The 22,674-nt window shown below is 35.3% G+C and overlaps 1 protein-coding gene across 3 annotated transcripts in view; it reads right to left on the reverse strand.

Moving 5' to 3' along the window:
- Positions 1-410: 410 nt before the first annotated feature.
- Positions 411-22,674, reverse strand: part of LOC106068863 (uncharacterized) — a 29,901-nt gene continuing 7,637 nt past the window's right edge. For 2 of the 3 annotated variants that reach the window (XM_056003600.1, XM_013228367.2), the window contains 5 exons: positions 6,352-8,474; positions 5,942-6,037; positions 3,765-3,951; positions 2,631-2,725; positions 411-2,145 (listed from right to left, as the gene is read on the reverse strand). In XM_056003600.1, the coding sequence (XP_055859575.1) occupies positions 1,997-2,145; positions 2,631-2,725; positions 3,765-3,951; positions 5,942-6,037; positions 6,352-8,461 (2,637 nt within the window). In that variant the 5' untranslated portion in view covers positions 8,462-8,474 and the 3' untranslated portion in view covers positions 411-1,996. Of the gene's footprint in view, positions 2,146-2,630; positions 2,726-3,764; positions 3,952-5,941; positions 6,038-6,351; positions 8,475-18,042; positions 18,358-22,674 lie in introns of those variants that run through there. The other variant, XM_013228368.2, reaches the window with a different exon arrangement.

Here is a 22,674-nt window from a genome sequence, read left to right on the forward strand (position 1 = left end):
TTACCTTAGCTCTGTATAGAATAATTATCTTAGTTTAATTGATTAGTTTAGTAGGACTTCATATGATGCAACTATTTTAGCCCTACAGCCTATCTTGACTTATAGATTATAGTTTCTGGTCTAGATTTATTACGCCCTACGAGTAGAGGCTTAAGCCTTATCATATAATGTATTTTCTTCAATCCATTCTCTGCTCTAATGGCGTTTGGCAGAAGAAGCACCTGTAGGAATTGGTCCTTGTTTATAGAAACATGACTATCCTTAGTTTTTGTCTTTCAGTGTTTTATTAGGTTGTGTTGAATTATGGTTCTTTGTTTTAGGAACAGTGCTACTTAATGTTTTAGTCTTCAGTCTCGAAATACCGTTTAGTTTTTGTTTATTTTACAAATGGTTTTATCTAACCAAACGGGAATATTTCTTTGTTAATATTTCTTTGTCAATAGCCGTTAGGCTTGGTTCTAATTTGTTGTTGTTTTTTTTTTTCATTGAAGGATCCCTAACAGAGGACGCATAATCTAATACTAGTCATACCAAAGTCAAGAAACATTTTAATTGTGTCTCCTTGTTGGACTGAACCAATGCTTTGTTTGATTTACTCAATAGTTCCATCAATATGAGGATTCCATGAAAGCTTTTTATTTATTACAACACTCAGGTCTAATTAGTTTTAGTTCACTGGTTTACCATGGACATATTTTCATTTCTTTTAGCTCTTTAGTTTATCTTTCTATGTGACATACAATAGAACAATTAGATAGGCTTGACATTCTTTGGGAATCTGTGGATTTGGTCCTAAATCAAAATAGTTTTAATATGTTTATTTAAAACAAAGAATTAAATGTCATTGAAAGACATTGCTCACTACTAGACCTAGACCTGTCCATGCGCATCTAGAACACGTGTAACAATTAAATGCAGAAGTGGTAGAGAGTAAAGTCATTTAAGGTCTAAAATGTTTTGAGGTTTCATTAGGAATTAAACAAAAAAAAATCAAACTTTATCAGACCATGGTCCAAGTATTGGAAGAGGATTAAATCATAAAGTCTACAAATAATTTAACAAAGATAAACGTTTACTTTCAGAAGTATTCCAGACGTTTTTATTTTGGAGAAAGGTTTCTGTGTATACAGAACAGAACAGCAAATATTATATGATATTGACAATCATGAGGGCTGAATGTTACAAATACATTCCATACAATTGAAACTGTTTCATTGTCAATATACGTGGCAGTTTAAAAGAGGCATAATTTTTGTGTGCTGCCAAGATACTGAGACCTACTTGCCTTGGCACATTGGAAAATGTGTTGCACCAGACTTTGGGACTTATGTTACCCAGACTTTGGGACTAGTGCTGTTAAAAACTTTGGGACTTATGTTACCCAGACTTTGGGACTAGTGCTGTTAAAAACTTTGGGACTTATGTTACCAGACTTGGGGACTAGTCCTGTTAAACAATTTAAACCTTGTGTTGCCCAAGACTTTGGGACAAGTCCTGCTAAAAACTTTGGGACTTATGATACCCAAACTTTGGGACTAGTGCTGCTAAAAACTTTGAACCTTGTGTTGCCCCAGACTTTGGGACTAGTCCTGCTAAAGACTTTGCACCTTGTGTTGCCCCAGACTTTGAGACTAGTCCTGCTTAAAACTTTGGGACTTATGTTACCCAGACTTTGGGACTAGTCCTGCTAAAGACTTTGAACCTTGTGTTGCCCCAAACTTTGGACCATGTGCTGTCTCAGACTTTCAGAGAGATAAAAAGAAAGTTTAAATTCATCGACATGAACCAATAGTCAAAATGTTTTCCTAAAGAACCTAAAAGGAACTCTTTTATGGCAAATTAAAATGAAATAAAAAAAGCGTATCAAACAAATTTTAAAGAAAAAGAGACACAGAAAGGTTCTCAATTCTAAACCTAATGAAAGTTTGATGACTTGAACACATGGCGACTTTGTTATCCACATTTGTAAGAGTCCTTACAACAAACTTTTTTCTTTTCAGGCAGCGATAGCATCCACCAGTTTCTGTTTCAACCATCCACATTTATAGTCGTGGTTGTATCGGATAATGGACAATCCTTTCAGCACATTTTTGATCTCTACATTTTTGTCAATCTGAACAGGGATAATGTTTCTCTTTCTGGCATCTGGACGAAATAGGGAATAAATATATACATATATGACATAGAATAAAATAAAGCAGAAAAGTCGAAAACATTTGTTTCCCTTGAGTAAAACATAAAAGAAACAATAGAACGTTGGGATATTATGTAGCACAGAAAATCTCTTTGTAACACTCCCCCCCCCCTTTGTAACAAATTGTAGAAAATCTTTGCACCCCCTCCCGAAAGAATATTGAATATTTTTATTTGTTTTGTTATGTAACAGATCTTCAGACCCCCCTACCCCTTGTAACTAATTGTAACCAATTCTTATACTCCCTCTCCCCGTAGTCATTACGTCATAGCCTCAATCGTCTGCAAATTGTTTTAATTAAATTAGATACATTTTAATCTTAAAAGAAATGCATACCTGATGTGTTTGTATATTGGGAAATGTTCAATAAACATAAAGCTATTACTTCAGACAAATATTGAATGAAAATAAAATAAAGATCTGTTTGAAAGCTTACCAGGATCTAAGACTCTGGCGAATGAAGTTAAAAAGGAACATTCTTCTGAAGCCTCATAGTTGACAGAGAGTATAACAATGATTTTACCATTACACCTGTGTAAGACACATTGTTTCTTACTAATAATGTTAACAAATATAAATATTAAAAAATATTTTAATGAACATTCTAAGAGACCTTGTATTCATAATTCAAAGAGACAAGAACAATCTTACTAACGATAAAACTATTGTTTTGAAGTATCCCTTGAATGGGTTTCAGAATGATTTACTGAGCATTAGCATTAGTAGTATTACGAACAAAACCTTCTTCTCTTAAATGATTGGAATTACGCAACGAATTTGAACAGTGAGTAAACATTTAACACTAGACCTATGTAGAAAACAAAGGTTTAGGGGAGACTCCATTATAATTTCAGTAGCCCGCAGTAGGAAAAAGCCGAAAGTGATTTCTGTGTTGTCTGAAAGTCTGTGTGTAAGGTTCAAATCTCAAAAAGCAAAAGTGTTATTGACAATTTCACCTCACCATCCTGGTTAAGCCAACCTACTGAAGATCTACTAGACTTTATAATATTCAAATGATAGGCCTTTAAATCTAGATTTCGAAGACGCTGTGCAAAATTTTCCTGAACATTAATTTAATAAATTAAACTCTTAAATTGTCCGTTCAAGATAACTATTTTCCTGTTCTCTAGCCAAATTTAAATGTATTTCTTTTTTTACTTTCAAAAACTATTTGAGCTGAACTAGAGTTTTTCCATTGTGGTCAATGAGCTAGAAATTCTTCTCCAAATGATAAATATTAACTGTCAAATAAATAAGAAAGTCGTAAGAGCCCTTTTCAAGATCCGTGTCCACCAAGAAGTTTTTTCCCAACCATATGGTTTTTCCTACTCAGAAGTTTCCATGAAGTTACGAGTTGAAAAGAGAGTTTGTAAACAAAAAGTCCAATTAAAAAAAAATCTATGTAGATTTTATTTGGCTAATAAAAAAACAAACAAAAAAACTACACAATTTGGGGATCATATCCATGAAAAACAGACCGGAGAGGTTTTATTTGTAAGTTGTTAAATCTTCAACTCAGAAAAGATTTTTTTCGAGCTATTGCATTAACAGAAAACACTAAATGACGCACCTCTCTTCCAGCGCCCTGGACATGTTGTCAAAGTTGCACCCTGTTAGTACAAGGTCTCTTGGGGGTAAAAATATTTTGAAGCCCCATTCCTCAAGCATGGAGTGAAAGGACAAGCCGAAATGCTGCAAGTCTTCAGGGGCGCAGCATAGGAAGGCTGAGTAGTACTGTCTGTATCCACTGGGTCCATCTGAGGGTAATAGAACCAAACATTATGTAGAAAGAATATTAACAAAATGTTTAAGCATTGATTTATTTGTAAAGACTTTATATTTCAACATAGATTGACATCTTAAGTTATCTTTGTACAGTCAATCTGGTTAATCGAGCCTCAGGTTAATTTTACCAGCTGCTTATGTGAACCGAATCCTAATTTATGAAATAAATCCTATTCTACATTTAAATCAGATTAACCGGATCACTATTAAAGGTACCACGGAGAAAGCACGAAGCAATGGTCGTCGAAATAAGGACTGGCTGGATAACATAAAGGAATAGACCAGCTTCTCACTTGATATCCTAAGAACAGCAGGTGACCGGGAAAGGGAGGAATTTGCTTAGGCGGACTGTCACAACACCTATACTACCTAAGTCCTGTCACAACACCTATACTACCTAAGTCAAGGAACAGATAAGAGTCGGATCTAAACGATCGCGTCCAGATGAGGTCCGATTTAAACCACAATATCCCGTATCAATGTATGCGAAACTATTTCTCTTTCACATCAACACAATAATAATTTTCAGGTCAGGCATACCATGTTTCGATAGATGAAAGTATGCAATAGTGAAGTGAGTCCTTGTGGAGTCTCACCAGCGAATTCTAATAACTCTTTCAAAAAAAATCCATATTTTCTCAATAGACACAAATGAGAAACTGGCCCCAGACATACTGTAGGACTGATCTGGAAATCGTTGCGCATTTGATCTTAGATAAAGAAATGTCTCACTAAAAGCTTCAACTTGAAAATGATGACAAGGAAGAAGAATCACTACTGATAGAATGTTGGTAAAAGAAACAGTTGAGGACATTCGGTTATGTATTGAAAGAATTTCTTTGGCAATACTATTGCTTTGGAGAGCAATCAACTCAGTCATCTCTATGCCGTATGCTATTATTACAATAAAAACAAAATCGTTCTTAATTCACTCCATTTGTGACTTTCATTTTGTTCGAAAGTTCCTCTTTACTTGTACTGACAAATACATTAGCTAATACTAGACGTGCTCTAGAGACCAGTGGTTCCCAGACATTTTGCTAAACGGAAAACTTCGCACATTGAGTATTTAACGGAACACTTTGTTGTTGTTGTATTTTAGACGGATTAACTTACGCGGTGACCTACTAGTTAATTAGTCCAGTAGTTTGTGGAACACTTGTTCAGGCCACGCGGAACACAGTTTGGGAAACACTGTGCTAGAGCAGCTAGACAAATAGGTCTTCCAAATGAAGTGTCAAACTTCTACAAGAAAAATCTCGTTCTCTTAAAGATATTCAGCTTTTTTTTAGTAACTGTATTTTACTATTGTGGTTCATGCTAGTCCCTACTCTATTCTAGGGGTCTCAAGGGGGGTGGGGGAACTTATAGAGCGACTATCAGAAACGAAGTGAATATAACTGGCTTGGGTCATGATATTCCGTTTCCTCGCTATACTACTGATACAATAACTGAATGTAATTTTCATTTTTCCCCTCTACCTTTGATGAGCCTGTAGTTCTTCGACACAAACTACAATGATAAAAAAAAGATCTAAGTACCCCCCCCCCCCTTTCAGACCTTACGATCTATGGTGCAGATGATGTAAAGGTCATGTGTTTCGGTGGCCCATGGTTAACGAGGGTGTCATGTGGCCAGCACAATGACCAACCGACTTCACTTTTGTTACAGGTCTGTCTGACGTGGCCACGAGCTAGTGAACTCCACTGCCCAAAGGTTGCGACCTCGCAGGTCAGTGTTGAAGCCTATTCTAACGAACTATCTCAGGCTGTGGGCTAAAACTGCTCGGCTTCCTCTCAATGGCGGTAATATTTTTATTTTTTTAAGAGCTGAGTTGTGTTTGCAGAGTGCCAGGAAATAGAGTATCCTATAGCTTACAAGAAGTCATAAGTAAAAGCAATTTAAATACAAATCAAAATTAATTTTTTTCTTTTACATATGTAGATTTTCTACGATCATTACCAAATATTGATAAGGCATCGTTAGCAGGTTCAGCAAAATTAATATCAGCTGGTTCATTTCTTTTGACTTGAACATCTTGTATGGTGGGATTTGTGTCTGAAAATGTACAAAAAAAAAAAGTCTCATTTATACAGGTTTAAAAAATACATGAAAAATGTCAGTGAGACCAAGGAATTATAAACTTATCATGTCTGAAGTATTGCAAAACAAAAATAGAACTTCCTTCGACTTTAATTGTAAGGATTAAGGCGAGGATACAAAGGATTACGTTTATAAATCTTTAGTTGATCGGCAATATAGATTTATATTGACAATGTTATTCTGAGTAAAAGAAAATAGCAACCCATTTATCATAAATAGCTATCTACCCAGTTATCATACAAAGCTATATACCCAGTTATCATACAAACCTTCTAAGTCTGTGTGTTTTTTGCCGGGTGAACTTGGCCTACTAGCAGGTGATTTGGATCTACTTTGGGGCGACTTCTGTCGAGTAGACGGTGACTTGGCTCGTCCAGAACTTGACCGAGGTCTAATAAACGGTAAACTGGGGTCAGCTTCTTGTATGTTTCCAAAAGATTCATATATCTCTTGCCTATCCTCCATCAGTCTACCAGATCCTCCTTGGGACGCCTGCCGGAAGTAGCTTTTTACAACTTTGTCAGTGAGTGTGACAGAGTCATTGTTAGAAGACGAAACACTACTGGTAGATTGATGAAACACTGACTTATTAAGACTTTTGGTAGAGCTACTAGAGGCGGGAATATTACTGGCAGAACAATGATCAAACGATTGACATAAAACTTTACTAAGATTAGCTTCAACTTTCGAAGACACGGATCTTGTTTTTCTATCAGATGCCTGGAATTGAGGATTTAATGAAGAAAGTGTTTCTTGCGTACATGCTAAATAATCTCTCTTTAAACTGTTCCTTAAATTGCTCCCACTTCCGCTCCGCACTCTGTTGGTCACAAATGGCAAAGAATTTGAATCTTTTTGATTTGAGTCCAATCTGCTTTCTCCACCGGGCAATTTAGCAAGCGCTTCCTGTGCACAAACAGAATCATCAAGAATACTTGGCTGAACAGTTTCTCCGCAGCTGCCATTTTCAGCCCAAAACCCCAACGAACTCAAACCTTCTTGGGACAAAGAAATTATTCTACTACATCCACCAAACCTTTTTGGCATTGCTTCCTGTGAAGAAAGAGAATCACCATTCAGGCTGTTCCGTAGAGTTTCTCCGAAACTGCTTGTCCGTCCTCTCTGGATCACAAAACCCAAAGAATTTAAACCTTCTTGCGATAAGGAGATCATTCTGTGTCCGCCACCAAAAGAAAAATTTTCTTCACACTGACCGGCTGTAAATCCCAAAGATGTTATTCCATTGTTTTCTAAATGGTAAGTTGTTAACACATGAGGTTGATCGCACGATGCCCTATTAGAGGACTCAATGCCATCACCACAAAAGTGAAATTCTTCGGACGCACTGCAAACAGAATGGGTTGATATGTCAGTACGCGTATTATAATTGATAAGTTCTCTGTTGAGTTCATGTGTATTGCACAGATCTGTGGGATAATACGAATCAAAATTATACGAATCGTAGGAATTACTATGATGGGATTCATAGACTGGGAACGATCTAGTATCGCCAGCGTGGACACTGTTAAAGCAAATACTAGCCTCAGCGGGTACACCTTGCAGTGGACCAAAGGAGCATAAAGAAGGAGCAATGTTTTCAGACAATGGAGCCAGTAGTGTTGAACTGCAAAATGTCAAATCTTCAATGTTCAATTTTGAGCAAGAATTATTGGTATTGTCTTCCTTTGAATTTCGGTAACGGTAAAAATCCTCGACAATACTATTCGGTTCTTGTTGATTAAGTAAGCTTGCACCCTGCTCGACAGTAAAGTTTCCCGTGTTGAAATCGTTATTTAACTGGACGTTAAAGTGACCAGACGTGTGGTCATATTCCAGTTTCCCGGCAGACACATTTTCTGCAGAGCCACAGCGCGACTGTTCTGGTGTTTCCCGAGTCATCTGATTCTCTTGATTGTGGGACATGACTAGGTCAACGTTCACCCATGTGATCACTTGCCCTTCAAGAAAATGAGCTGTAGGATAAGGAGGAGTTACATTGATATGGCATTCACTTTGCTCACTGGCATGGTTCACACCGAAACATCTCCTCACATTCTTTGCTGGCACTGGTGAGCTTTGCTTCTTTGGCTGTGTGGATGTTCTCGAGGAAGAAAGCTCGTTTTGCCCAACGCCATCTGTTAACTCAATAGAGCTTGGCTCCCCAGTCGCGATGTTAGCGGCTAGCTGAGACGTGGGCGATGGTCCTCGTTCTCGTAAAATGGGGTCTGAACCAGAGTAATTGTGATCGATGCTCCTCTGGCTCTGGAGGAAGGAATCTGTGGAGACTAGTGAGCTCTGCCTACTCCGTTGTTTGTTGATGAGTGAGACAGTGGGCACAGGGGCAATGTTCATGGAAATTGGTTCTGTGGCATTTCCCATCACGAGATTACCTCTGCAGATAGAATAATGCAGCATATTAGTTAAGGATGCCTCAAAGAGACACTCAATCCAATTGTGAAAAATGTAATACTATAAAACAGAGAGTGGATTTACTTCAATCTCATTGTAAACATAGTTATATCTAATACAATATAAGAAAGGGAGCCCAGATTTTAATTACTATTTTTGTTGTAACGGGACAGTATTTAAATAAAATTTTAATATGGAGCTAATGTTAAGTGCATCTTTGACCTAGTCCTAGACAATAATGACATCATATTCCCGAATCTTAGAATTATTTCGATCTAGGATTTTTTAAACATTATCTCAATGGAAACTATCAGGAAATGGCTTTGTTTCATAAATAAATTTGCTTAAATATATTTCTAAAGAAAATCCGAGAAATGATTTTGCATTATTTCTAAACTTTGAACACTAAAGATCATTTCTTATATAAGACAGAAAAGATTGATTGGGGCGACTTGCCTTACAGCTTGAAAAGGTGTTACGTACATAAAAAATCTATATAAATAGGTATGTGAATGGATCAATCGCAGATAGGAATTAGTTTCCGATTTCCAGTCTAGATATAATATATATTTAAGTCTATGATCTATATATTCGCTTAACCAGGATTTTCACTCTGAGTGGGAATGGGGAGGTGTAAAAAATGTTTAATTGCTTTTCAAACTAACATTTATAAGTAATGCAGAAAAAAACAATCTCTCTTACAGTTGTATAAAGGAAGTATAATCTTTTTAAACAGTATTTGTAATGTTTTTCTTGTTTTCTTAAGTCCAGAAAAAAGTACGTAAAGCGAGACTTATATCAAACTTCAGAATGTACGAGAAATTGACGTTACTCGAACGTTAGAATCAACAGAACGACTAAAACGAGAGATGTGCAGTCCGATTGCCTTGCGAGCGATGTCCCAGAATGAAACGGGTATTTTCCGAAGTAAACTGAATGCACCGTATTGATCGACTCTGAGGCGAAACATTTAATGGTGTGCTTATTACGTCGCTTGGTGAGTTTACAGAAAGGAAAATTACAATTCATAGTGACTGCCACATTGTACCATTGGAATCAATTAACCACTAAATGCTAGAACTTAACTTAACCTTGAACTTTGACCATTTATGACCTTAACCTTAAGGCCTTAGGCCTATATTTGATGGCAAAAACAAACATAAAAAAAATCGCTGAAATTATTTTTGGATCTAAAAATATATAATAATATTGGAGTATACAGCTATTAAAGGACGGTATAACGCTATACCTCGCTAACCAATGAAACAAGTTACTAGCCGTTTGATGTATATTAGGTATCTCTCTACAAAAGCATATAGCTAGCGCATTCGAAATGAATGCTACGTACTATACAAAAGTCACTGTACAGAGTTGAATAAGAAGATAATAATTCATTGGATTCATTCTTATAGGTCTATATATGCTCACACGACGCTATTTTTATCCTTCCTCGGGGTTAGGGAAATCACGTGACCTAATCAAACTTGGTAAGGTTATGGACTTTGTATTGTTTTTCGTAGACCTCGGTTGTCTGACTGAATACCATTGTTTTTTTAACATCCCTCTTTTTTTTTCCCTCCAGACAATACTCAGAATAACAGTCATGTCGAACTAATCTGGCTGATCCGTGAGTCTTGAAGTGCGGCTAAAAATAGAAGCAATATAATATTTAACCATTCGGCCAATGCCAACGATGTATCGTATCGGGAATATCCTATACATTTCCTAAGGTTCTATGTCATGGACGATATTTAAGAAAGAAAAAAAAAACAATTATCTGGCATCAATATGAATTATGTTAATGGTCTGAGGACAACAACGGGAAGGGGAGAGAATGTGTGGGTGATACGGTGTTAATAGTTATAGAAACATTTCAAGAACTTTAATTTTTTTACTTTTAAGAAACAGCTAGATAGTTTTTAAAAACAACAACAACAACAAAATAAAGCCAGGAATGATTCCGTTCATTATTTTTTAAAATATAACAAATATTTAATTTTTATGGTGTTTGCTCTAATGACATTAATTGGGAAAAAGTAAAGGCATTTGGTCGTAGTGCTGGCCACATGACACCCTCGTTAACCGTGGGCCATAGAAACAGATGACCTTTAACACAGTCTGCACCAAAGGTCTAAAAGGGGAACTTTATTTCACGACTGCATGCAGAGATGGGAACTGAGGCATCGGAAAAACAATCGAAGGGGGGAAAAACTCTCAAATATTTTAAGGGTGAAATTTTTTTCCGACGATCTATCTTGTCTACATCTGCAGTGCCATGATTCATCTGATTCTCTTCTCTCCGAGAAATACAAATTCAATCTAAGTGCCGTTATTCCAACCTCTTAAGGATAACCTGTTTCCGATATTTTCCGTGGATAATGACAGAAACTCAGTTCATCTTTAAGTCATAAATAAATCCACGAACAAATAACGCCATAAAAAAAAATAATTAGAGTAATATACAAATTCAAGCACTTTTATTTTTCTATTTTTTCATATAGGCCATCTTCTTTTATCTCAAATAATTAGATCTCTTATCTACGGCATTCAGTCCTCCTCAAATTCCTACTCTTATTTCGGACATTGAAGCCTTCTATCGTCACTGACATGAATTTCTCCTATAATTTCAAATGTCGAATCCAAATAGCCTATTATTTCACAAATGTAACCCTCCTCTTATTCTATACATTAAATCCTCCACTTATTATACGCATCTCTTATTTCACACATCCCATCCTCTTTAATATTTCACAAATCTAATTTTCCTCTTCTCACATATTCATTTTAACCATTGAAAAGAAAGCTTGTAAATATTGCTTCTTAAACGACAATTTCTAAGACAAAGTAGATAGCTCAGATATGTAGACCGTCACTTTTTAAGAGAATGTAGATAGCTCAGATAGGTAGACCGTCACTTTTTAAGAGAATGTAGATAGCTCAGATATGTAGACCGTCACTTTTTAAGAGAATGTAGATAGCTCAGATATGTAGACCGTCACTTTTTAAGAGAATGTAGATCGTTTAGATAGGTAGACCGTCACTTTTTAAGAGAATGTAGATAGTTCAGATATGTATACCGTAAGTTTTTAAAAGATTGTAGATAGCTCAGATAGGTAGACGGTCACTTTTTAAGAGAATGTAGATAGCTCAGATAGGTAGACGGTCACTTTTTAAGAGAATGTAGATCGTTTAGATAGGTAGACCGTCACTTTTTAAGAGAATGTAGATAGTTCAGATATGTATACCGTAAGTTTTTAAAAGATTGTAGATAGCTCAGATAGGTAGACGGTCACTTTTTAAGAGAATGTAGATAGCTCAGATAGGTAGACGGTCACTTTTTAAGAGAGTGTAGATAGCTCTGTTATGTAGACCGTTACTAATGATAAAAATCATTATTATTATTAATATTATTATTATTATTTCAAGTGCAATACTGATAACAACATGTCTTTGAGAAATTATCCTGCGAAGAAACAAGTAATAATATGCACTTAAAAAATTTAATTGAAAGCGTCGCATATTCGCCGGCACTACAACTAAGCAATGAATGGTCATTTTAGGAATTACATTTTAAATGACGAAATGCAAAACTGACAACGATGAAGTGTATTTACACTTGCGATAACCTCGAAAGTCATCTTAAGACACATGTATTTACAGTACTGAAACTTGACCCTTGGCCTTTGAATAGACATCAAATACAAAAAGTCTTTTGTGTTCGTATCATAGCGTCATTGTAACAAAGTTGTATCCGCCTGGTAAGTAGTTTTGTAGAGCTACATGAAATCACTTTGTTTTGATTCCGCAATATGCAATCTGGTCTGCACCACACATACCGGTGTTTATGACATTATCATGTGCTTTAAATTCAAGTAGATTTAGAAATTCAGTCGCAAATAAAACACTGAAGCAGTTGCAACTTTTTTTTAAAGTATGTCATCCCTGTATAAGTGTAACGCGATGTAACCTAAAAGCCAAAGCCTTAGTTGACAACTTCACTCCTTACAACTTCTCTCATTTGTGGGTGACAAAAATAATGCGACATTATAATTTGTTAATACTACCATGTACTAGGAACAACTAAGCGAACTTTCGAAAAAGACCTGCAGTTTTCCCCAATCGAAATTTCCATCATTTATTCGTCCTAATAATTTGTATAAATGTCAGATACCGTTTTTTTTGTGCTTTTTGTGTTATATGCTTTGAAGATTATTAAAGCTTAGCCCAAACCTCCTGTACAGCAGGGGATGGTGGCGGGCAGGGCTCGAACCCGGGACTAGCAAGACGACAGTCCAGAACGCATACCACACAACTGGGCAGCCACGCTAACCCAAAATGATGCTTCCTTGTTTTCCATTTCAATGCATTGCTCATTAAGGTTCGAAAAAATACGATTGCAATACCAAGTTTGTGCAATGATATGAAACTAGCCGAATATAACCCGCGGCCTGCGGGCCTTAGTTTGGGTATTACTGATCTAGTGGATTTGATCTATGTCAAACAAGGCGAATGTTCCCTTCATATTTTTTTTACCCGTTTTTTGAAAATGGATTTACCCGTTTAACCGACATATTCATATCAAATATAAAATACTGTGATACAGATTTGTTCAAAAGTGTCGTTCTTTAGTAGAAACAAATTTAGGTACTTTTTTTTTTATTTTTTAAGGCCCTCCGTTGTGGGAGATGCATTAAACGTATACTAAGGTCTTTGCCATGATCTAAGGAACATTTATGTCAAATTTTATCAAGATTGGTCAAACGGTTTTGATTTGTATGTGGGACATACATGCATACATACATATACCTAACATTCAGTTATATATATTAGATTATAAACTGAAATTCATCCATTTTAAAATGTGTAATTGCTAAATAACTTCTTTGATTAATGAATTCTAAAAGAGATTAAAATAGCGTAAACAACATTTTTCAATATGTCGGCTTTAAAAAAAAATGTGTCGAAATTGCGAAGATTTAAATGTAACCACTGAGGTGTCGATCATGAAAATATCTTAGTTATCTTAAATCCAAGGTAAGAAATGTCAAGTGATATCTTTGCAAATGTTTCGTCCAAAGCAAGTAGAAGAGTTAGCGATGATAGAAAAATCAGTCAGAGCCCTAGCGAAAATAGAATAAATTAGCAGCGTCTTACTTGTTTTTTTTTTGGATAAATACTTCATGCCAACTCCCATTTAACAGGTTTTCCCAATTAATTTATCTATTCGTCATATTCAACGCATGCGTTTTCCGAATCTAATTTTTTGCACCCATAAAACAAAATCTTGAAGTATCTGTGTCTGAATTTGCTAGAAATATTCTACATATAGACTACATTTTGAAAAACACAATACAAGTCATCGTATACCAGACACTTGTTCATTGTTTCACCATGGATTATCTAAATGACCTAAATCTATCTTTGTAATCATTTCCATATTATTTTATTTTTATTTTTTTTAGAATTTGACTAAGCGAGGTCCGGATTTCAGTAACACATGTTATAGCTTAGGGTCCCGCAAGAAGTATTTAGCACAGACATATATAAAGACCGCATATTTTAAATAACTTACAGCATTTATAAGTATAAATCTGGCACTGAGACCAACCCCTGTATACATAGTGTATGCATACCGTGGAATTTCTTTCATTAAAAAATAATGTTTATAATATTATTTGTTTTACTTAAATATCTTCTCCTTCAGAGCAGTAGAGAGGGGAAGTAAGCATAATGTTTGAGACAACTAGACATGTGAAGGCGAGACTTGTTTGTTCACAGACTGAACAGAATAATAATTCCGACCAAACGTACTACCCAGACTTTAGTGTGTCTGTGTGTGTGACACTATGCAATGTTCGTATATGTGTGTGTGTGTGTGTTTGTGGAAAGGACAAAGCTGTGACTATTAGTCAGACCCGTCGGATCTTTGTATTTTTAGTTCTTTCTATCTAGTAGTTAGAAGAGTCATTTAAATTCGTTTTACTAGTTGTTGTCCCTTATTGCTAATTAGTACATTATTTTTACTATAGGTAACATTTTGTACTTTGAATAATGTTTTTTTATCTGCGGGTGCGTGTTTACACCAAGGCTGAACAGTGACTGCTTCGACCTGACCGTGGATACAACTTAATAGGCTAGTTGTTATTTCGTATCACATTATCTTTTTTCTATTTTCTATTAAGCATTCGTATGATACATTAGGTATTCATATTTTAGATTGTTTTTTTTTATTATTATTTTATTCGTTGTCTCTCCTTGCTAATCTTTACATAATTATTACAAGTAGAATTAGTTTGCAAATAAAATAATTTAGATTTGTATTTCTATTCTACATCTGCTGTGTGTAATAAAGTGCTTACAGAAGATTCTCAACGTAATTGGCGACTTAACACCATTAAGTTATCATCCTTTCCATGGCATCAGACCAACAGAGGACGAATAAGCTCAGTTTTCTTTTAGTGTCTGTTGTACCGGGCATTCTAGGTAGAATCGTGCGGTACCTTACCAGTAAGGAAGTTATCTAATTTTAACCAGTCTTATTATTTAAATTAACATAGGTCAGTGATATTCCTAACTAACCTAGCCATTTTACATAGTTGTGTTAGTTATAACTGTTAGCATTTTTTTTTACTATAAGAGACCGTAGAAGCCAGTAAGGCTTAAACTGGAAGAGATTGTTTCCTTCCAGACTTTTATTATCATAGACATGTAATGTGTCATTTATTGTCCTACTATAGTTCTAACAAATTACATGTAAATCTCGAGACCAGTAGACCTATGTCAAACAGTCATTTTGTTGTTCTTGACACCTTTTTATTTTATGTTCATTATCATTCTTATTACATGATTGCTCTAGCTAGGCATAATTTTTTTTGTTAGCAATATGGGTTACTTTACATAAATGTTGATGCACTTTGATATATATATATATACAATAGGCACTACCCAATCTCCTGTTGTGGTGTTGGTTTATTTGAATACATATAGATATATGTGTGTGCATATAAGTGTAATATTTGTGTATGTATATGTATATAAGCATATATAAATCTATTTGAATGACTGTTATGGTATGGTAAGAGTGAATGTGTCATTTCTTTGTTACCATTGAAGTATGAAAGAGTTATATGCCTTTGTTTATTTTCCCCAGGCATAAATGTGAACAGTATATAAGTGATGTTTTTGAATGTGAGTGTTTTCTTGTATGATAGAGTGAAATTAGTAGGCAGTTGTTTTTCCTGGACTGATGCTTGTGTACATATATTTCTTGAGAGTGACTGTCATTTTTGTGCTCTATCGGTTATTAAAGTATTATTGTATTTCCATGGATATCTGGAGTTCAAGTTGAATTTAATCTACCATTACTTTATTGTTATTTAAGTAACCCCCTAACCAGCCAAGAAACCCGATATAGAACTTGCAAATAAATTGCATGTATTTTTTAGAAAAACATTAATAGATAATGGTGGACTCGGAATTTCACTTTTAGCTTTCTTAGATGACAGACGGACAGAGAGACAACACAGGCACAAAATGGATGTTTTATTCTAAACAAGAGCCGAACCAATACCACATAGATAAAAGTACAGGACCAGATTGTTATAGTCAATTCATACTTTCTTATAATTATTACTTTGAATTTAGGGTAAATGAAATATAAATGTTGAAACTACAGTCACTTAAAAAAGAAACTGAAATAAATAAATCCAAATTAATAAAAGAAAAAAAAAAGGTGCAAATGATTGTACAATGGTTTCTCTTTCCCTGCAGTCGAAAACAAAAGGACCACAACCATAAAAAGATGTTTTACGCAAACTCGTAGGCGGCTCCTGAGGGTCATAATTATTTTAACGTTGCACAGTGACATGTCAAAAAGAAGCTGCTAATCAATAGAAACCGCCTAAAATTAGGCTAAAATTATTTCCTTACAAAATATTGTATGCATGCGCTAAGCCAAAGTGCATGATTTTAGACACCTTAGTTAGCTAATCACACAAATCATCGTGATATTTAGATAACACACACACATATTGACATCTCTGTAGTCACACTGGTAAGATTATAACCCTTCTTTACAACAATCAATCATTGCACGGAGGTATTACTAAACAGAACATATTTGATAGTTTTAAGTTATTTGAAATCTTCTCCTTCAGAATATCATATGTAATCACATCAGAAGAACATAAGTATAAGTAGTTCTTGTACAAATGTTAAGCGCGATACTGATAATTAGTGAAATCGAATTTTCAAAATGCTATCAGACTGTTTTAGATCTAACTGACGGACACACGAATGGACATACAGGCTACACAAAATTAATTGCTGCATTTCCTAAAAAAAAAAAAAAGAAACAAAAACCTGCTCGTGTGTGTACGACAGAACTGCCTCTTCATGATTAACAAGTAGAAGTATTATTCGGAAATGTAGCTCAACTTTCAGAAATGTAGCTCAACTTTCAGAAATGTAGCTTAAATTTCAGAAATGTAGCTCAACTTTCAGAAATGTAGCTCAACTTTCAGAAATGTAGCTCAACTTTCAGAAATGTAGCTCAACTTTCAGAAATGTAGCTCAACTTTCAGAAATGTAGCTTAAATTTCAGAAATGTAGCTCAGCTTTCAGAAATGTAGCTTAAATTTCAGAAAAGTAGCTCAACTTTCAGAAATGTAGCTCAGCTTTCAAAAATGTAGCTCAGCTTTCAGAAATGTAGCTCAACTTTCAGAAATGTAGATCAGCTTTCAGAAATTTAGCTTAAATTTCAGAAATGTAGCTTAAATTTCAGAAATGTAGCTTAAATTTCAGAAATGTAGCTCAACTTTCAGAAATGTAGCTCAACTTTCAGAAATGTAGCTTAAATTTCAGAAATGTAGCTCAACTTTCAGAAATGTAGCTCAACTTTCAGAAATGTAGATTAAATTTCAGAAATGTAGCTGAACTTTCAGAAATGTAGCTGAACTTTCAGAAATGTAGCTGAACTTTCAGAAATGTAGCTGAACTTTCAGAAATGTAGCTGAACTTTCAGAAATGTAGCTCAACTTTCAGAAATGTAGCTCAACTTTCAGAAATGTAGCTGCTCAACTTTCAGAAATGTAGCTCAACTTTCAGAAATGTAGCTCAACTTTCAGAAATGTAGCTCAACTTTCAGAAATGTAGCTTAAATTTCAGAAATGTAGCTCAGCTTTAAAAAATGTAGCTCAACTTTCAGAAATGTAGCTTAAATTTCAGAAATGTAGCTTAAATTTCAGAAATGTAGCTTAAATTTCAGAAATCTAGCTCGTGTCACCGAAATGTAGCGCAACTTATGGAAGTGTGACGCAACTTTGAAAATGTAGACCCCCAAGACATGCAGCTTAGACCAATTAGTCTGTTTATTACAAAAAAACTACGGGAATTTCTAACTAAGCAATGTTCTACATCTAGCTTCCGCGTTTGTTTGTTATTTAAGTATTGAGATTATTTTTTTAAATGTTGTAATGATATTTCCAGACACAAATTGTAGTTTATTTGATATAAAAACAATGATCATCCAGAAGAGGCCACTGCTACATTACCTTAACACGACATATCCATGGAGAATTGAAAACGGCACAAAATAAAAAAACTATTTCCGTTAATTTCCGTTGAATATGACGTTTTGATTTAACGCACTACGTTATAATAGGCGCCCGTCAAGTTGACAGAAACTCCTTCTAGAATATCGTCTTGTGTTTTGGAAATGTGATTGTGTTTTGGAGATGTGATTGTGTTTTTTAGATGTGATTGTGTTTTGAAGGTAAGATTGTGTTTTGAAGACGTGATTGTGTTTAGCGTTAGTCTCCAGTCCAACGAGGAAATCAAACAGACGAGAGTACACACGACTAAAGTGGATCACTAAAACTATACTTCCAACACACCCAATACCATGGCCTACAAAATTAAATACAGGGGTTCCAACAAATGTATGTTTCACCACTATGTTTATAATACTAAGTTTTTAATAATATTAGAAGTTGCTTAAAATATCTTTGTAAACTGCTATACTAAGCATATGTGATTTATTTTAATTTACAGTAGAACTAGCAGTAATTTAAATTGAAAAGTAGATGTCAGATGTAAAAAAATGAAGATAATAGCTTATAAAGACCTTTTCAATATATATACATATATAAATAAATAAATATATATATATATATATATATATATATATATATATATATATATATATATATATATATATATATATAATATATACTATAAAGTAGAAAGTAAGGCGTATATATGTATGGGTGTAGGTCCTGCATAGAAATCACAATTGTTTCAATATCTTTGATAAAACTTGGCATAAATGGTCCTTGGGTACTAACTGAAAGCGTAACGATATAGTAGTCCTTAAACAAACTTAAGACCCTCAAGAAAAAAAAAGTTGCCCACTCTATGAAAGTATTACTATTTCATGGATCTAGGCCATGTTTACCATGTTTAGATCGAAACGATCTAGATCTAGATCTAATTTTTAAAACTACACTTTGCACAGATAGTTTTTCACTCTGACACCTGGAAATACAAAATATAGTCTATTGATTTCATTATTTAATAAAACTAACCTTCAAATTTGTGTTTCAAAAGCATTTTACATAAATTCGTTACTTATATCTGCAAATTTAGACGTCCTCACGTACTTTATATTCCCCTTCAATTTACAAATCGGGTAAACCCGTTTTAATTGTACTTTATATCCCATTCATCTCGTTCTACTTTCATTTTAATTGCTAAAGTTATCTCTATTCGCTTTTAAAAAATCGGGTAAATCGGTTTCCATAGTATTTTATATTTGATATGGATCTAAGCCCTTTTTCGCAAAACAACTTTTATTTTCGTGTCGAAAGAGAAAAACTTGAAAGGAACATTAACTAAGATTGACATAGATAGAACTCCAATCCACTAGATTAGAAATGCACAAACTAAGGCCCGCAGGCCGCGGGTAATGTCCGGCTAGTATATGTATATATATATTAACGACGAGGTTAAGCTTCCGTCGTCTCTATTAGTCAATAAACTTCTTCTCAACTGCTAGTCTCCCAAAGATGATCCGCTCTCTGCTCTTTCTGACAGTTGAAAGCACCTCAAAGACAAGAAGCTTCGGGACAATGCTTTAACATTAAAAGTGGTCTTACTGACAGGTAAAGAGCTGCATAGAACGTGATCATTCAGGCAGATTTAATTCGTCAGCTATATGGCGCTATTAATCTAGAAGAGAGGTTCCTGATTACAAACCCAAACTCCCGCTTCGTTTGGGTCTTATGCTTGTGAATTTGATCTCGAAAAATAGATCTCGAATAATGTTTGTATTATTTTGTACCCTCGATAGCGACTTTAATTGATGTCTCTTTATTAAATTTGTGCGTAACATTCTTGTGGTTCCCGTCAAAAGAGATGGTGACCATGACGCTTGGACATCCCAAGATTCCTTCATCTCTTTTGGCCCAGCGCTCTGGAGTATCGAGATCCAGCTTTTGTGATCACTTTGTTGCTCAAACTCAAAATTAAATCTTCAGTTCTTACAAATATTTTCAATAGCACAACGTCTTATTGAAAAAAAAAATTAATGTTTATTTATTACAAGAGATTCATTTTAAGAGCTAGAGAACCATTCAGATAGTCGACCAAACTACTTGAGGGTATCTTATACAAAAGGCTAACTGGTTTTGTCACTCTTGTTTTGTGTCGACTGAAATACTTCCGTTTAGAACGAATTAGCTTTGCGTTTTAGTGTGTTTCTGTCTGAGCTAATGCTAACATAATTTAGTTTTGGCGTGCAGTATTGAACAGTCACAAATCCATGAGTGTGTGTAGAAAGGTATCGGAACTGAGCACAGGAAGTTCTTATCAGGCATTCTAGGGGGGTTTTAATCTTAGTTCATTTCTGTCAATTATTTGAGCATCTACAAACATTATGTCTACGTAGGTCCTACTCAGCGTACTTAATGGCTCAAGAAGATGGGCAACCACTATAAAAAAATTGTTGCAAGAAGATCTCCACACTCTCTGCTCAAACACACACAAAAATGGAGGCTATAAATAAACACCTCCAAGACAGTCTATTCTCTGTTCACGCTCGGGACTGGCATTCTCAGGCAGACTTTCCGGCTCTCCCACAATGGAGTGACTATCGGCATGGAGAAGTTACCCAAGTACCTTGGGGTAACTTTAGATCACAAACTAAAAATGTCTGAACACATCCAGGAAGTTGCAAGAAAGGCCTCAGGGAAACTTTGCATTGTGCGAAAGCTGGCATCCACGGAGTGTGGAGCCCGAGCAGACATCCTTCGATCACTCTATTTAGGAGCATTTCGATCACAGATTTACTACAGTCTACCTGTGCAAATCTATGGCTCTAGGACAGTTCTTGAACAGCTTGATAAGATACAGTCCCAAGCACTAAGATTTATCTGTGGAACCTCTAGAACAGCCCAGTAAATGCAGCTGAAATAAAGAATTATATAGTTCCACTAAACCCTAGGATTAAACGGTCAATATTGACCTGCTTTGAGAACTATAAAAGGCTGGAAGAATACCTCCCAGCTAGAAAACTAGTGAATGGTTGGAGATTCAGAAGACCTATCAAGATGCAGTCTTTTATGCATCATGACACTAGACTATCCGATAAAGCTGGTCTCTCCACCAACCGACAAAACATTCAACGTTTTCATCGCCTTCCCCCTTGGTGTCGCCCAACGACCCTAGACATATGTTTGAAACTAGTAGACCCTAACACCACTATGCTAACTTATTCATCTAACGACCTTCAAATTCTAGCACTGGCGACCATTAATGCCTTCAAGTCCAGTGTCATTTTAGCATATAATGATGGATCGGCATCGATAGACTCTGGAAGAGTTTCTTGATATTTGGAACCAGTTGTAGTATTTACAGTTTTGTTGCGAGGCAGTCTGTGAAGCCTTAAAAGTCATTGATTCTCAATTCGGCGACGGACATTTGAGGGCAACACAGATTGTTGTGGTCACTGACTAAAAACCTGTACTATAAGCTTTGCAAAGTTCTGGACCATGGCCCCCAATATCGAAACTGTCATCATGGCTTCACACAACATAAAGCAACGCTATGGCACATCTGTAATAATGTAGTGGGTAACAGTCACAAAGATGTGATTGGCAACACCATTGCAGACTTCTTAGCCCACCAGTGAGGGCTAACATCAACCACCGGGCAGGCTGCGAGTTTTCATCATGCTTTGGATATAATCCACAAAAAAAAAAAGAAAAGGAAAAGTAGCTTGAGTGTTGAGACAAGTCCCTAAAAACCATGTGGAGTCTGGGAGCGCATGAGAGGTTTTTAATGTTGAAAAATTCTGGAGGGAAGTTTGAAACTCACCCCCGCCCCCCGGGTGACTGTCGTTTGCTTTATTTTTCGTTGTAGCCCGTTTAGGCTTTTCCAAATAAAGGTAATTTTTTTCAATAGGCATGAATTCCTGATCCAAGATCTGAAACGATGTCTTGATGTAGACTCCTGACATAAATAGAGAATGAAAATGGGTTTACCCGTTCAGCCAACATATTCATATCTAATATAAAATACGGTGAAAACGGGTTCACCCGATTTGTTTAAAACGTTTCGTCCTTTAATACAGATATAATTATGTTCTTTTTGTCTACTTTTAGGGCCTTCTGGTTGTGGGAGGGACATTAAACATAGACTACAGTCTTCGCCATCATCTAAGGAACATTTAAGCCAAGTTTTATTTAGGTTGATCAAACGGTTTTGACATAGCATACATACATACATACATGCATACATACATAAATACATACATTCATACATACATACATACATACATACATACATACATACATACATACATTCATACATACATACATACATGTATACATCCATACATGCCTTGTATTGTAGACTGAAACCACTATGTTAATCATTGACGTAGAATTTTCTTGTTAGTTTGTCGATATAATTAGATCTGGTAGATCGATATCAGCTGCATGGTCTGTTCATTCATTGACCACAGTGAAATCAATATCATTATCTAAATAACTGACTACATTTTAATCATACATCAGGTCAAATTTATTGAACACATATAAATTATTGATCATATCTTAATCATTGACCATTTCTTAATCATTGGCCTCTAAATCATTGACCATATCTTAATCATTGGCCATATCTAA

Source organism: Biomphalaria glabrata, chromosome 11 (assembly GCF_947242115.1).
Source record: "Biomphalaria glabrata chromosome 11, xgBioGlab47.1, whole genome shotgun sequence".
In the NCBI taxonomy this organism is placed as follows: Eukaryota; Metazoa; Mollusca; class Gastropoda; family Planorbidae; genus Biomphalaria; species Biomphalaria glabrata.